The sequence below is a fragment of the Pelobates fuscus genome, chromosome 1 (genome assembly GCF_036172605.1).
Source record: "Pelobates fuscus isolate aPelFus1 chromosome 1, aPelFus1.pri, whole genome shotgun sequence".
Classification (NCBI taxonomy): domain Eukaryota; kingdom Metazoa; phylum Chordata; class Amphibia; order Anura; family Pelobatidae; genus Pelobates; species Pelobates fuscus.
Window position 1 is genome coordinate 308,787,190 of NC_086317.1, and position 16,446 is coordinate 308,803,635.

General features: G+C 40.4%; 1 protein-coding gene across 1 annotated transcript in view; it reads left to right on the forward strand.

Moving 5' to 3' along the window:
* SLC9A4 (solute carrier family 9 member A4) overlaps window positions 1-16,446 on the forward strand; it is an 87,763-nt gene that overhangs the window by 22,045 nt on the left and 49,272 nt on the right. The window contains exon 2 of the mRNA XM_063444634.1: window positions 10,862-11,325. Within this exon, the coding sequence (XP_063300704.1) occupies window positions 10,862-11,325 (464 nt within the window). The remainder of the gene's footprint in view (window positions 1-10,861; window positions 11,326-16,446) is intronic.

The following is a 16,446-nucleotide window of genomic DNA, read 5'->3' on the forward strand; positions in this document are numbered from 1 at the left end:
CTAACAACAATCTTTCTTCATATCATAATCAATGTTGCCCCGAACACAAATTGGCAGGCTTGGCCTGAAGTTGTGGGAGGGCTTATGGACCTTTAAAAGGGACTCCCCCCGTCCCTTTTTCTACCATACTCTTCTAGTGAAGGCCCACTTCATTTACTGGCCTACAGAATACATCGGTTTCGGCACAACTCAACCGACTTTTTCCTATCACAGGTTACATAGTTACATTGTTACATAGCTGAAAAGAGACTTGTGTCCATCAAGTTCAGCCTTCCTCACATTGTTTTTTTGCCGTTGATCCAAAAGAAGGCAAAAAAAAAACCCAGTTTAAAGCTAGGAAAAAAAAATCCTTCCCCAGAATGGCAGTCAGATTTATGCTTGGATCAAGAAGTTATTAACCTACATTGAAAGATTATATCCTTGAATATTCTGTGTTTGCAAGTATGCATCTAGTAGCTGTTTGAACATGTGTATAGACTCTGATAAAACCACTTCTTCAGGCAAAGAATTCCACATCCTTATTGTTCTTACAGTAAAAAAACCTTTCCTTTGCCTTAGACGAAATCTTCTTTCTTCAAGTCTAAACTAAAATTCATTATGTGGTCTTACCAGTGATTTATAAAGAGGCAAAATTATATTCTCATTCCGAGAATTAATGCCCTTTTTCATGCATGACAATACCTTACTTGCCTTAGCCACTGCTGATTGACATTGCACATTGTTGCATAGTTTGTTGTCTATAACAATTCCCAAGTCCTTTTCGTGTGTTGTTATCCCTAATTCACTTCAATTAAGGGTATACGTTGCTTGTGCAATCTTTACGACGAAGTGCATAACTTTGCATTTTTTAACATTAAATTTCATCTGCCAATTGAGTGCCCAGTCCCCAAGTCTATCTAAATCCATCTGCAGCAAAGTAATATCTTGTAGGCATGTGCACGGGGAAAATTTCGGTTCGGCATTCCGAAATTTCGGGATTTTCGCAATTCGGAACTTCGGCAATTCGGCACTTCAGAACTTCGGAACTTCGGCACTTCGGAACTTCGGCAACTTCGGCACTTCAACACTTCGACACTTCGGAATTTCGGAACTTCTGCATTTCAGAATTTCGGGACTTTGGCACTTCGGGACTTCTATTGCAGTCGCTTAGTAGATAACTCCCTAATTCCCACGGTATTAGGGAGTTATCTACCAAAAGGCTGAAAGACCTAAATTGGTCTTTCAGCCAAATTTACTAATACTAAGTAAAAATGACTTAGTATTAGTAAATTTTGCCCCTACTCGCTATACTGCGAGTAGGGGCATGTCTAGTAAACAGTGAGCAGCCTGTGGCTGCTCACTGTTTAAAAAAAACAAAAAACAGGGTCCCCCTCCCGAGCGGACCTATTGTCCCCCCCCCCGGTCCCCACCCCTGAGCGGCGGGTGGAGGCCATAAAGTAAAATGATGGGGGGGTCCTATTGTCCTCCCCCTGGCCCCCACCCGTGAGCGGTGGGTGGGGGCCCTAAATACTAATAAGGGGGGGGACCTAATGTCCTCCCCCCTGGACCCCATCCCTGAGCGGTGGGTGGGGGCCCTAAATACTAATAAGGTGGGGGACTTAATGTCCTTTCCCTGACCCCCACCCCTGAGTGGTGGGTGGGGGCCCTAAATTGGAATAAGGGGGGACCTATTGCCCCCCTCGGCCCCCACCCATGAGCGGCAGGTAGGGGCCCTAAAGTAACATGATGGGGGATCTATTGTCCTCCTCCCCGGCCCCCACCCCTGAGCGGTGGGTGGGGACCCTAAATACTAATAAGGGGGGACCTAATGTCCTCCCCCTGGCCCCCACCCCTGAGCGGCAGGTGGGGGCCCTAAATTGGAATAAGGGGGGGACCTAATGTCCTCCCCCCTGGCCCCCACCCCTAATAAGGGGGGGACCTAATGTCCTCCCCCGTGTCATGGCCTAACTGCAGGCATTACCGTTACATTGTCTCTTCCGGGTTGACGGAGCTTAGCCACACACCCTTCTCTGACGCGGTCTCCCCACGCTACATAATGAGACCGTGCCAGATTCAAGACGCTGGATTATTGAAAAGCATTACCGCGAACTCAACCCTGCTAGCAAGATTCCTCTAAACCTTTTGTGCACCGAACCCGGACTGGAAAACTACTGACCAACCTTCTCCTCACCTCGACCGCGGCTTGTAACTGGATCTTCTCCTTCCTGTTTAACCTCTTCCCTCCCCGGAGGAGACTTAAGGAAACCTGGACTTCCTCCATTGAAAGCTAAGTCATATTTGCATCCGTAATAGGATACTGCCTGCTCTCAAGCCTGCATACCTCAAACTCCAAAACTAATTCATTCCTGCTGCAACTTTTCATTTCTTAATTGCTCCGTAACCAGGGACTGACAAACTCTTATCTGCTATACTGCATGCATTCCAGAAGCTTCTTACTCCGTTTAACAAACATCCACTTAATTAAAGATACAGTACCTGTGCTATTTTCTAAAATCCTAGTCATCAATCTAAAGCCTGAGATATCTGCAGTTGTGTTCCATTTAAATTCATGTAAGCATTACACCCCGTTGCCCCCACCCCTGGGGGCCCTAAATACTAAAAAGGGGGGACCTAAGGTCCTCCCCCCTGAGCGGCGGGTGGGGGCCCTAAATACTAATGTGGGGACCTAATGTCCTCCCCCCTGGCCCCCACCCCTGAGCGGCAGGTGGGGGCCCTAAAAAAAATGGTTGGTTACTTAATCCACCAATCGAGAGTTATGAGTCAAATTACACAGCGTGGGAAAATTCAAAAGAACTTTCCCACGCTGTGTAAAATGACACAGAGCACTCTGATTGGTGGATTTCAAACCAATCAATCAGAGTGCTGTGACAGGTAAATGTAGAAACTTACCTGTCAGTCTCTTCATTTACCTGTCAGAGCACTCTGATTGGATGGCTTAAACCCACCAATCAGAGTGCTCTGAGCCTAATTGCAGGGCGGGCAATGCTTTATAAGCCTTCCCCCGCCCTGCAGAGCTCAGTCTGCGTGGAGCCCTCCATGGGTGAAGATGGATTTTTTTTTTTGCGCTCGTTTTTTTTTTTTTTTATAAGTGCGTTGGTTATTATGGCTTTTTATTTGCCTTTTTTGGGGGGCTGAAAAAAGATTTTAGAAGAAAGAAAACATTGAATGGTAAGTTTTTATTTTTTTTTACAGGTACTTAGTTAAAGGTCCCACCCTCATTATTTTTAGAGTGAGTGGGGTAGGTAGGGGGTTAATTTTTTTTGGGGGGGAGGGGTGACTAGGGGTTTGGGGACCCCATTGGTATTTAGGGTCCCCACCCGCTGCTCAGGGGTGGGGGCCAGGGGGGAGGACATTAGGTCCCCCCCCTTATTAGTGTTTAGGGCCCCCACCCACCGCTCAGGGGTGGGGGCCAGGGGGAGGACATTAGGTCCTCCCCTTATCTTACTGTAGGGCCCCCACCCACCACTCAGGGGTGGGGGCCGAAGGGGCAATAGGGCCCCCCTTTAGTTTAAAAGCCCCCCGCGGGTCGTGGGTGGGGGCTTCGGAAGGGGGACCTTTTTTTTTAAACTAAGGGGGACCTTTTTTTCTTTAATACACATGCCCCTACTCGTGGTATAGCGAGTAGGGGCATAATTTACTAATACTAAGTAATCTTTACTTAGTATTAGTAATTTTGGCTGAAAGACCAATTTAGGTCTTTCAGCCTTTTAGTAAATAGCTCCCTAATACCGTGGGAATTAGGGCGTTATCTACTTATTCATTCCTGTCATTACACTGACTGGCCAAGTAACTCACATTTGATATGAATGTATGTTACTTGATTGTTGTAAGTGTTGCAAACGCTTACAGCTGAATCCTGGCTATGTTTGTATACTTTTTATTTAAAATTGTATACACTGTAACATTCTTCTTCTTTCACTGGGTAAGTATATTAGTAGAAACATAGAAACATAGAAACATAGAATGTGACGGCAGATAAGAACCCTTTGGCCCATCTAGTCTGCCCAGTTTTCTAAATACTTTCATTAGTCCCTGGCCTTATCTTATAATTAGGATAGCCTTATGCCTATCCCACGCATGCTTAAACTCCTTTACTGTGTTAACCTCTACCACTTCAGCTGGAAGGCTATGTCCTCTTGTTGTGGTAGTTTTTCTTCTTTTAAATATAGTCTCCTCCTTTACTGTGTTGATTCCCTTTATGTATTTAAATGTTTCTATCATATCCCCCCTGTCTCGTCTTTCCTCCAAAAAAAAAATAAAAAATAAAGGAGCCTGATGGCGGCAGTGGGATAGTACTAGGCAATACTGTGCTTCGGAACTTCGGCACTTCGGCACTTTGGAACTTCGGCAACTTCGGAACTTCGGCAACTTCGGAACGTCGGAACTTCGGAACTTCGGCACTTCGACACTTTGGAAATTCAGTAATTTCGGAACTTGGGGACCTCGGCAATACGGCACTTCGGCGATTCAGACATTCGGAAGTACCCGAATGTCCGAATTGCCCGAAATTCGTCCGAATTCATATTCGGACCGAAATGAATTGCACATGTCTAATATATTGCTCACATTGTATTATTTTACAAAGTTTTGTTTCATCTGCAAACACTAAAACATGACTTTCAATGTTTTTTTCAAGATCATTTATAAACATGTTAAATAGAAGGGGTCCCAGAACAGAACCCTGAGGGACACCACTTGCCACCTCTGTCCAGCTTAAAAATGTACCATTAACCCCTTAAGGACCAAACTTCTGGAATAAAAGGGAATCATGACATGTCACACATGTCATGTGTCCTGAAGGGGTTAATTACAACTCTTTGTACTCTATTTTTAAGCCAATGTTCTACCCAAGAACAAGCATTTTCATCTAGACTGATTTCCTTGAGTTTAAGCACTAATCTATTGTGTGGAACTATATCAAATGCCTTGGCAAAATCCAAATAGATAAGATCCACTGCAACATCCTGATCTATACTTCTTCTTACTTCTTCGTAGAACGCAATCAAGTTAGTTTGACATGACCTATGCTTCATAAAACCATGCTGATTTTTGCTGATAACCATGTTCTTCTCAAGAAATTCTTGAATATTATCCCTTAATAACCTTTCAAATATTTTCCCAGCCACAGAAGTTAAGCTCACAGGTCTATAATTTCCAGGCAAAGATTTTGAACCTTTTTTAAATATATGAACCACATCTGCCTTCCTCCAATCCTCCGGAACACTTCCTGAAAGAAAAGAATCTTGAAAGATTAAAAACAGAGGTTCACTTATTTCTACACGTAGTTCCTTAAGTACTCGTGGATGGATACCGTCAGGCCCTGGAGCTTTGTTTATATTAACTTTCTTTAGTTGCTGCAGCACCATGTCTTGAGTTAACCAATTAAATTTTTTCTGCCAGTTTTTAGTAGCAATCATTTTGCTAACAACAATCTCACTTGATATCATAATCAATGTTGCCCCGGACACAAATAAATATATATAATTTCTGGTACTCTTCCCTTTTTGATTGAAAACCTCAATACAATACCAGGGTGCTTCCCAGCGCAATAAATATATCCAAAAGATAAACAAGAGCACTCAATGGTTTTGAAAGTGAAAAAAATTGTATTCACGGTCACATACACAGATCAACGTTTTGGCCGACAAACCGATCTTTATCAAGATGCTGAACAACTTACAATGTGCATTATATATAAGAAATGCTTAATCATGAATTAAGCTTACCATAAACCCGGTGAAACATCAAACCCTAGTGTTGTGTGCCATCTGCCAATACGACGAACAGACCTCCCCTACGTGCGTGATGACGTGATCACCTCCCAACGTGTTAAGCCGGATAGCGTCCGGTCAGTATGGTGACAAAGCCTGTCAACGCTGAAGTGCAAAGTGGAAAAGTGCAAAAAGATTAAAACCAAATGCCAGGAGGATAACAGAAAATAAAAATGTAAAGATTTAGGCAAAAATAATTCATGTAGATTATATGCATAAGTCTGAATATGTAATATGTAAGAGACTAGAAATATAAGTAAAGAACATGTGATGAATAGAATCATCCCATAAGTGGGAAAACTGAAAAAAATAAAAGTAAAATAAAGAATGTGTGGAAAAAAGAGTGTAGAGAAAGTATGTGAAAGTACCGTATGTGTGAAAAAAGTGAAACAAAAAGTATGTGTAAAAAAAGACATGGCACATGCAGCAAATGTGAACTGAAACACACATAAAAAAAAAACATCATAAACCAGTGGACTGGTGAATAAGACCAATATGTATAACTATAGTAGGTGCACTAAAAAGAGGAAAAGAGAAACAGACTGTCTCTATAGATATCTATACTCAAAAAACTATAAATAAAGTAAATGTAAAAAAAAATTTTTTTTATTAATTCTGATATACAAATATAATGTAAAGTCATACTAGTATTATGTGCTAAAGCAACCAGAGTGGAACAAAAAAATCTATGAGCATAATATGCAGAACAACGCAGAAAACATAAGTATGCTAACTACCACAAAAGAAATAAGCATTAGCATTGCAAATAGGGGCAGTCTCTAGAACTTATGTCACTGGACGAAAATGAGCATTATCGCCTTTTCAGAAATTAGTTAAATGATATATACTCATTAAGTCCTTTACGGTGTACAGTATCTAATGTTTTGAACCAATACATTTCTCTTTGCAATAAACTATTAACTAAAAACTATAAATCGCTGTAAATTTCAACGTATGTAGCCTGTGGGAATGTTCCAAAATATGTTTCGCAAAACAGGTTTATCCGTTTTGCCATCCCTGTCATTATGCCGGATCTGTGTCCTCGTATGCGATCCCACAAAGTAAGAAGTTTTCCCACATAATATAATGCAGAAGGACATGAAATTAAATAAACCACATGGCCAATAAGACAGGTGATGTAATGCTAAATGTTAATGTGGATGTGGGAAAGAAGGACCTGTCAGCATGTGTCCACATGTGACGCAACCAGAACGGTTAAAGCATCCCTATTTTTTCCTAATCACCATCTTAGTGTCATATTGACTAGGGATATCGGCTTAAACTAATTAAAAAAATAATTATACAGTAAGCATACTCACATGCAGACACAGACAATGCCATTGACACAAGCTTATTAATACACATGCTCATTAATACACATGTATGTATGTCACAGACAGTCAATCTCATTGATACATTTACAGTTGCAAGAAAAAGTATGTGAACCCTTTGGAATGATATGGATTTCTGCACAAATTGGTCATAAAATGTGATCTGATCATCATCTAAGTCACAACAATAGACACTAACAGTCTGCTTAAACTAATAACACACAAAGAATGAAATGTTGCCATGTTTTTATTGAACACACCATGTAAACATTCACAGTGCAGGTGGAAAAAGTATGTGAACCCTTGGATTTAATAACTGGTTGAACCTCCTTTGGCAGCAATAACTTCAACCAAACGTTTCCTGTAGTTGCAGATCAGACGTGCACAACGGTCAAGAGTAATTCTTGACCATTTCTCTTTACAGAACTGTTTCAGTTCAGCAATATTCTTGGGATGTCTGGTGTAAATCGCTTTCTTGAGGTCATGCCACAGCATCTCAATCGGGTTGAGGTCAGGACTCTGACTGGGCCACTTCAGAAGGCATATTTCCGTCTGTTTAAGCCATTCTGTTGTTGATTTTCTTCTATGCTTTGGGTCATTGTCCTGTTGCAACACCCATCTTCTGTTGAGCTTCAGCTGGTAGACAGATGACCTTAAGTTATCCTGCAAAATGTCTTGATAAACTTGGGAATTCATTATTCCTTCGATGATTGCAATCCATCCAGGCCCTGACGCAGCAAAGCAGCCCCAAACCATGATGCCCCCACCACTATACTTCACAGTTGGGATGAGGTTTTGATGTTTGTGTGTTGTGCCTCTTTTTCGCCACACATAGTGTTGTGTGTTTCTTCCAAACAACTCAACTTTGGTTTCATCTGTCCACAGAATATTTTGCCAGTACTGCTGTGGAACATCCAGGTGCTCTTGTGCAAACTGTAAACGTGCAGCAATGTTTTGTTTGGACAGCAGTGGCTTCCTCTGTGGTATCCTCCCATGAAATCCATTCTTGTTTAGTGTTTTACGTATTGTAGATTCACTAAAAGGGATGTTAGCATTTGCCAGTGACTTTTGTAAGTCTTTAGCTGACACTCTAGGATTCTTCTTCACCTCATTGAGCAGTCTGCGCTGTGCTCTTGCAGTCATCTTTACAGGGCGACCACTCCTAGGGAGAGTAGCAGCAGTGCTGAACTTTCTCCATTTATAGACAATTTGTCTTACCATGGACTGATGAACAGCAAGGCTTTTGGAGATACTTTTATAACCCTTTCCAGCTTTAAGCAAGTCAAGAATTCTTAATCGTAGGTCTTTTGAGAGCTCTTTTGTGCGAGGCATCATTCACATCAGGCAATGCTTCTTGTGAAAAGCAAACCCAGAACTGGTGTGTGTGTTTTTATAGGGCAGGGCAGCTGTAACCAACACCTCCAATCTCATCTCATTGATTGGACTCCTGTTGGCTGACATCTCACTCCAATTAGCTCTTGGAGATGCCATTAGTCTAGGGGTTCACATACTTTTTCCACCTGCACTGTGAATGTTTACATGGTGTGTTCAATAAAAACATGGCAACATTTCATTCTTTGTGTGTTATTAGTTTAAGCAGACTGTGAGTGTCTATTGTTGTGACTTAGATGATGATCAGATCACATTTTATGACCAATTTGTGCAGAAATCCATATCATTCCAAAGGGTTCACATACTTTTTCTTGCAACTGTAAGTTCATTGATATAAAATCACAAACTCATTGAACTAGGCTCACTGACAGACAATCTCACTGATACACACAGACAAGCTTACTGGTACACACACATAACAGTACAAACTTTGACACTCACACAAGGTTATACAGACACACTCATTGGTATACAAACAAACACTTACTACAGACAAGCTTACTGTCACACACACTTACTGGTACACGTACAAAATCTGACACTCACACGAGGTTACTACAGACAAACTCATTGGTATACAAACACAAACTTACTACAGACAAGCTTGCTGTCACAAACACATGCTCACTACAGACAAGTTTACTGACACACACATGGTCACTACAGACAAGTTTACTAACACACACATGCTCCCTACGGACAAGCTCACTTACACACACACAGAAGCTCACTGACACACATACATGCTCAGTACAGAAAAGCTCACTGACACACATGCTCACTACAGACAAGCTCACTGACACGCACAGGGCCACCATCATGGGTTGACAAGCATGCCGGTTGTCATGGGCCCGGCCGCTGGGGGCCCCATGTGTAGCGGCTTAACTGCCACCGTTACAGCTGCACCGGGCCCGCACGCTGATGGGGTCCATCGGGTGGCCCAAGCATTTAGGGCCACCCTATAGGCCCTATATCTTATAGGGGCCCCTTTAAAAAAAATGCTGTGGCCTCTTTAAAAAATTGCAGACGCAAGTACTTCTGTGAGGAAGTGACGACTGGTCACTTCCTCCCAGCTCACTCTGCATGGGAGGGAGGAGAGACAGCCAGGCCGTGAAGAGGGAGAGCCACGCCAACTCCCATCAGCCCCAGCCACCCTCCTGCAATGAAACACACACACAATCAAAATTACAGTACACAGTGCTCCCTCCGGCACCCCAGGCAGTCTAAATGTGACACCTTGTGTCAATCTGAGGTGTTGGGGCCTGCAGGGAGGTGATGGGGCTGATGCAGGCGCATCAGCCCCATCACCTCCCTGCAGGCCCCAACACCTCAGATTGACACAAGCTGTCACAGTCTGAGGGAATATTGTTTAAATGGCACGTTAGGGAAGGGGGTAAGATGAAAATTTCAGGGGGAGGATATGTTCAAGCACGACATAACAATTCAAACATTTCTAAAATGTTTTGACTACTTACAATGGGGGTTGCAATGGGACTTATCTTAGTGTGCAGTGGTGCTTTGGGGCTTGGAGTGTACCCTAAATGTTCTTTTTTTCATCCCCTGTAAAGGCAAAGTCAATATCCCTTCATAGTCTTTGGATTGTGTGTCAAAAAGCTCTGATTGGTTGACTTAGAACCCAACCAATTGGAGCCCTCTGACAGCAAAGTATCTCACAAGATTGCCTGCTTATATCAATTTCTGATTTTAAACCAGACAGTTCATCTATCCGATGAGGCAAATTTGGTCAATCGGATATGATATTAGTAAATATGAGAATTGCCAGTCATAATTCAATCATTTTCACTACATTTTGTACAAAATTTGGTGTTTAGTGAATAACCATGTTAATCTCCCCAGTTTTTCAGTAAAGGATGATCAAAGAAATTAAATTAAGTTTTACGTGATTTAATTATTTTAGCTATCCTTGAACATCTATCTAATGACATAGTTACTGTTTATCCCACACATGTGGTATCCCTAGAAATAAATGTGCTATTTTGGAAAGAAAAGAACATTTGCTGGTTCATGGTAACAGTATTAGTTTGTCTTTAGTAAATGCATTAACGTATAATCAGTTGTTTTTTTTTATCAATACTTTACATAGATTTAATAGAGAATAACACATAGAATCACTTCCATGACTGATCCTCTTTACTATCATTTGAGCTGTTTGTTTTTTTATTCTGTTTAGCAATCCTTATAATCTGATTCTCAATGTCTAGTTTATTTAAATGACTGTTGATTCCGCCTGTCCTCGCCAGTTATTACATTACTTTACAGCCGTGTTATGGGATTAATGGCTCAGTGTCAGTAATTGTTGATAAAATAATTATCCTTTGTAACTAAACTATAAATTATTTGTTTTAGGTTTCCATCTGTACCACAAACTGCCAGCGATAATGCCAGAGAGTTGCATTCTAATAGCTATTGGTGTGTTACTAGGAGGAATCATTTTTGGTACAGATCACAAAGCCCCTCCAGCTATGAGGACTGATATTTACTTTTTGTATCTCCTTCCTCCAATTGTGCTTGAAGGTGGATACTTCTTACCCACTCGACCATTTTTTGAAAATATTGGGACCATCATATGGTGGGCTGTAATGGGGACCCTCATTAATGCTTTTGGAATTGGCCTCTCATTGTATGCAATTTGCCAGATTGAGGCTTTCAAGTTAAGTGATATCAACCTTCTACAAAATCTGATGTATGGCAGCTTGATTTCAGCTGTAGACCCCGTGGCTGTTCTTGCTGTGTTTGAAGAAATATCTGTCAATGAACAACTGTATGTGATGATTTTTGGAGAATCTTTGTTGAACGATGGGATAACTGTGGTAAGTCAATAAAACTTTAATGGAAACTAATGTAATGTTTAGATGTTAGTGATATTTGCGTAATTCCGGTGATGGTGTCCACACATGTTCTAGTACAACTCCAATGACACAGACTTCTAATGTCTATATATACACCCAGTGTATAAATTGACAAACTAAATTGTTGAATACATGGCAACCCACATTAACACAATGTTAAACATTACCGAACCCTTCAGTACAGGCTTTTCGTCTATCAGCGTTTATGTATTTGAATAATTATTGATGTGTTGGTATAAAACAGAATTAATTTCAAACTGCAAGGAACTTTGAGAAACATAATATTATAGAAGGCGTAATCTGATAAATATTTACATTCACTGGCAACCTGATCACTTGTGATATCCTCAAACTGCTGTAGAGATGCAGAGAGACTTTAAATAGCAAACCTCTTTGCAAACTTCCAAACTCGACATCAACTTTTGTAGGTCAAAATGTATTCAAGCATTTCAACAATCAGTGAGAGGGATGGTATACAGAGCACACATACTATACCACAAGGCTTATTTGCAATGCTGTGCATTGAATAGATGCTTAAAAATAATGGATACTATATGACATTTAAAACAGTTTGAAGCCCTAGTTTTTATAGCACAGGTTAAATAAATAATGATATATGAAATTTACCTATATGTGTGACATGTTAAGGCAACCCATGTTTCGAACAAATATCATGCTATTTCTAAATGAAAGGAGCTTGGCATGAATGGAGTTTAAGGTCCTTGTCATGGTGTTATTCTGTACTAAATAAACATTAACGTTTAATAAGATACCATGTTTACAATGTTACGTTTACACTACTAATCATATATTTGTTAGTGAATAATAGACAAGCTAACCTATAATAACTACCTTGGTCAAACATTACAGAACCTTTCAGTATGGGCCAGTGTTTGAATGAGGTTTTGATAAAGTAGGTTCCTCTCTTTCAGAAAATAATGAACAGATATACTGATATAGTGGTTTTGTTCATTTTAGGATGTCAGAAACTTAAGAACAAAAGATTTATGGAAGGACTGGTCTTTAGTATTTTATATCCACTAATGTCTTATTATCTTGGAACACCCTCAGAATGCTGATTTATAACCACAATGTAATTATTGTTGGTCTTGTTTGTACATGTGTGAAAACACAAACACACACTCATACTCCCATCAGACTTAGCATGGTACAGCATTCATAGGGCATGCCACCCAACCCTCCTTAAGGTGTTATATAGTAGCTTGTCTTAATGGGAAACTATGACTCTGCTGAGTTACAGTTTTCCTTTACATCACCCCAAGAAATACCACTGAAGCATTGCCAGAAGTGAGAATTGTAGATGCTGCACACGTGACTTTAAGGAGATCAAGGTAATATAAAATGTTTGCCAGGCAGTACTTGGACAGTCTGTAATATGATTTAAATTATAAAAAAAAAAAAAAAAAAGATTTTATTTTTTTAACATTTTTTTCTTTAAATAGCACATTTGTTTCTAGTTATTTATTGTTTTCTAAAATATGTTTTAAAAAGTTCACCTAAAGACTAGTGTATTACACTTAGTTAAGTTTCATTTTTCAAACAACTTACATTAATAAAACTTAATGCAACTTTAAATATACAGTTTGTCTTTCTTTGTATACTGGCTGATATACATATAATACTCTGGCTCAGTACCACAACTTTTCTCACAGCACTCTGGAATTGGGCCATTGAGAGGAAGAATAGGTATATGTACAGGCAACTGATCACCATAGTTGCAGTCTATAGCTCTAACTCCTAGAGCCATAATCTATAATCTTCAATTAAAATATATTTATCCATTTGCTAACAGCTTGGCTAGCAAAGTACAAATCTGAAATTTCTATAAAAGTAAACCATGTTACATTCAAATTATAGAAACATAGAATGTGATGGCAGATAAGAACAGGGCCGGACTGGCCCACCGGGATACCGGGAAATTTCCCGGTGGGCCGTCGGCAACTGGGGCCGGGGTGACCTGCGGCCGCAGGGAGAACTTGAAAGGCGGCCGCAGGGGAAGCTTTTCATGAGGCCGGGAGCAGGCTCTTCTGGGGGAGCAGGCTGTTCTGTCTCTGCTCCCCCTCCCTCGCGCGCAGCTTAATGAGACCGGAGCCGGAATATGACGTCATATTCCGGCCCCGGTCTTTCTAGCGCGCGAGGGAGGGGGAGCAGAGACAGAACAGCCTGCTCCCCCAGAAGAGCCTGCTCCCGGCCTCATGAAAAGCTTCCCCTGCGGCCGCCTTTCAAGTTCTTCCTGCAGCCGCCAGCACAGCTATCAGTCTGCCCACCCACAGGCAGTGGCGTACTACTTCAATAAAATGTAAGTAGTCATTTTATGTGATGGGGCTAAATTAATTAAAGGGGGGGGGGTGGATAATGGATTAATTAAAGAATTAAAGGGGAGGGAGGTTTAATTAAGGGGGGGGTGTATTAATTAAGGGGGGTGTATTAATTAAGGGGGGAGTGAGTATTAATTAAGGGGGGTGTATTAATTAAGGAGGGTGTATTAATTAAGGGGGGAGTGAGTATTAGTTAAGGGGGTGTATTAATTAAGGGGGTGTATTAATTAAGGGGGGAGTGAGTATTAATTAAGGGGGTGTATTAATTAAGGGGGGTGTATTAATTAAGGGGGGAGTGAGTATTAATTAAGGGGGGTGTATTAATTAAGGAGGGTGTATTAATTAAGGGGGGAGTGAGTATTAATTAAGGGGGTGTATTAATTAAGGGGGGAGTGAGTATTAATTAAGGGGGTGTATTAATTAAGGGGGTGTATTAATTAAGGGGGGAGTGAGTATTAATTAAGGGGGTGTATTAATTAAGGGGGTGTATTAATTAAGGGGGGGTGTATTAATTAAGGAGGGTGAATTAATTAAGGGTGAGTGAGTATTAATTAAGGGGGTGTATTAATTAAGGGGGGTGTATTAATTAAGGGGGTGTATTAATTAAGGGGGATGTATTGATTAATTAAGGGGGTGTATTAATTAAGGGGGGAGTGTGTATTAATTAAGGGGGGTGTATTAATTAAGGGGGTGTATTAATTAAGGGGGAGTGAGTATTAATTAAGGGGGGTGTATTAATTAAGGGGGGAGTGAGTATTAATTAAGGGGGGTGTATTAATTAAGGGGGGGTGTTAATTAAGGGGGGTGTATTAATTAAGGGGTGTGTGTATTAATTAAGGGGGGTGTATTAATTAAGGGGGGAGTGAGAATTAATTAAGGGGGGTGTATTAATTAAGGGGGGTGTGGATTAATTAAGGGGGGAGTGAGTATTAATTAAGGGGGTGTATTAATTAAGGGTGTGTTAATTAAGGGGGGTGTATTCATTAAGTGGGTGTATTAATTAAGGGGGAGTGAGTATTAATTAAGGGGGGTGTATTAATTAAGGGGGTGTATTAATTAAGGGGGAAGTGAGTATTAATTAAGGGGGGTGTATTAATTAAGGGGGGTGTATTAATTAAGGGGGGTGTGGATTAATTAAGGGGGGTGTATTAATTAAGGGGGAGTGAGTATTAATTAAGGGGGGTGTATTAATTAAGGGGGGTGTGGATTAATTAAGGGGGGAGTGAGTATTAATTAAGGGGGTGTATTAACTAAGGGTGTGTTAATTAAGGGGGGTGTATTCATTAAGTGGGTGTATTAATTAAGGGGGAGTGAGTATTAATTAAGGGGGGTGTATTAATTAAGGGGGGTGTATTAATTAAGGGGGGAGTGAGTATTAATTAAGGGGGTGTATTAATCAAGGGGGTGTATTGATTAAGGGGGTGTATTAATTAAGGGGGGTGTATTGATTAATTAAGGCGGGAGTGAGTATTAATTAAGGGGGGTGTGGATTAATTAAGGGGGTTGTATTAAGGGGGTGTATTAATTAAGGGGTGTGTGGATTAATTAAGGGGGGAGTGAGTATTAATTAAGTGTGGTGTATTAAGGGTGAGTGGATTAATTAAGGGGGTGTATTAATTAAGGGGGGTGTATTAATGGGGGTGTGGGTTAATTAAGGGGGGTCTATTAATTAAGGGGGGTGTATTAAGGGGGAGTGAGGATTAATTAAGGGGTGAGTGGATTAATTAAGGGGTGAGTGGATTAATTAAGGGGGATGTATTAATTAAGGGGGTGTGGATTAATTAAGGGGTGTGTGGATTAATTAAGGGGGGTGTATTAAGGGGGAGTGAGGATTAATTAAGGGGGTGTAATAATTAAGGGGTGTGTGGATTAATTAAGGGGGTGTATTAATTAAGGGGTGTGTTGATTAATTAAGGGGGTGTATTAATTAAGGGGGAGTGAGGATTAATTAAGGGGGGTGTATTAATTAAGGGGGGGTGAGGATTTATTAAGGGGGTGTATTAATTAAGGGGTGTGTGGATTAATTAAAGGGGGCTGTGGATTAAAGAATTAAAGGGGGAGGTTTACATAATGGGGGTGCAGGTTTTTTTTGATTAAGGGGGTTGCAGTATTCTATTATTAAGGGAGGATGTGCGCTGCAGATTTTTGTTTTTTGTTAAGGGGGTGTGCAGGGTTTTTATAAGGGGGTGTGCAGGTTTTTTGTTATTAACCCCTTAAGGACAGAGCTTCAGAAGCTTGTCTTTCACTTAATGACAACGGCATTTTTTGCATTTTTTGCTATTTGCGTTCAACTGCAATTTGCTTTTTACTTATTCATTGCACCGACACATATTATATACCGTTTTTTAAAGGACAGAAAGGGCTTTAATTTGATGTAACACATATATATATAAATGCTTATTTATTATTAAAAAAATACAGAAATATGCAAAAAAATGAATTTTTGTGTGTTTTTTTTACAGTTTTTGCCATAATAATGTGTACATAATTAGTGCAGGTTAAGGAAAGTAATTAAAAATAAATTCATTTAGTTGTTCTGAATTACAGAATATATAATGTGTCTGGGATTTTCAGTTTTTTTTGGTAGTTACAGGTCACAAAGCACAAGGAGTAAAATACACTTTTTATGTGGAGCGATTTTAGAATTTGGTATGTTTGTCTTTTAAGCCTAATAGCCATAAAAGAAAACAAAATTGCCACACAAAAGTATATATTTATATAAAGTAGACACCCCAGGCTATTT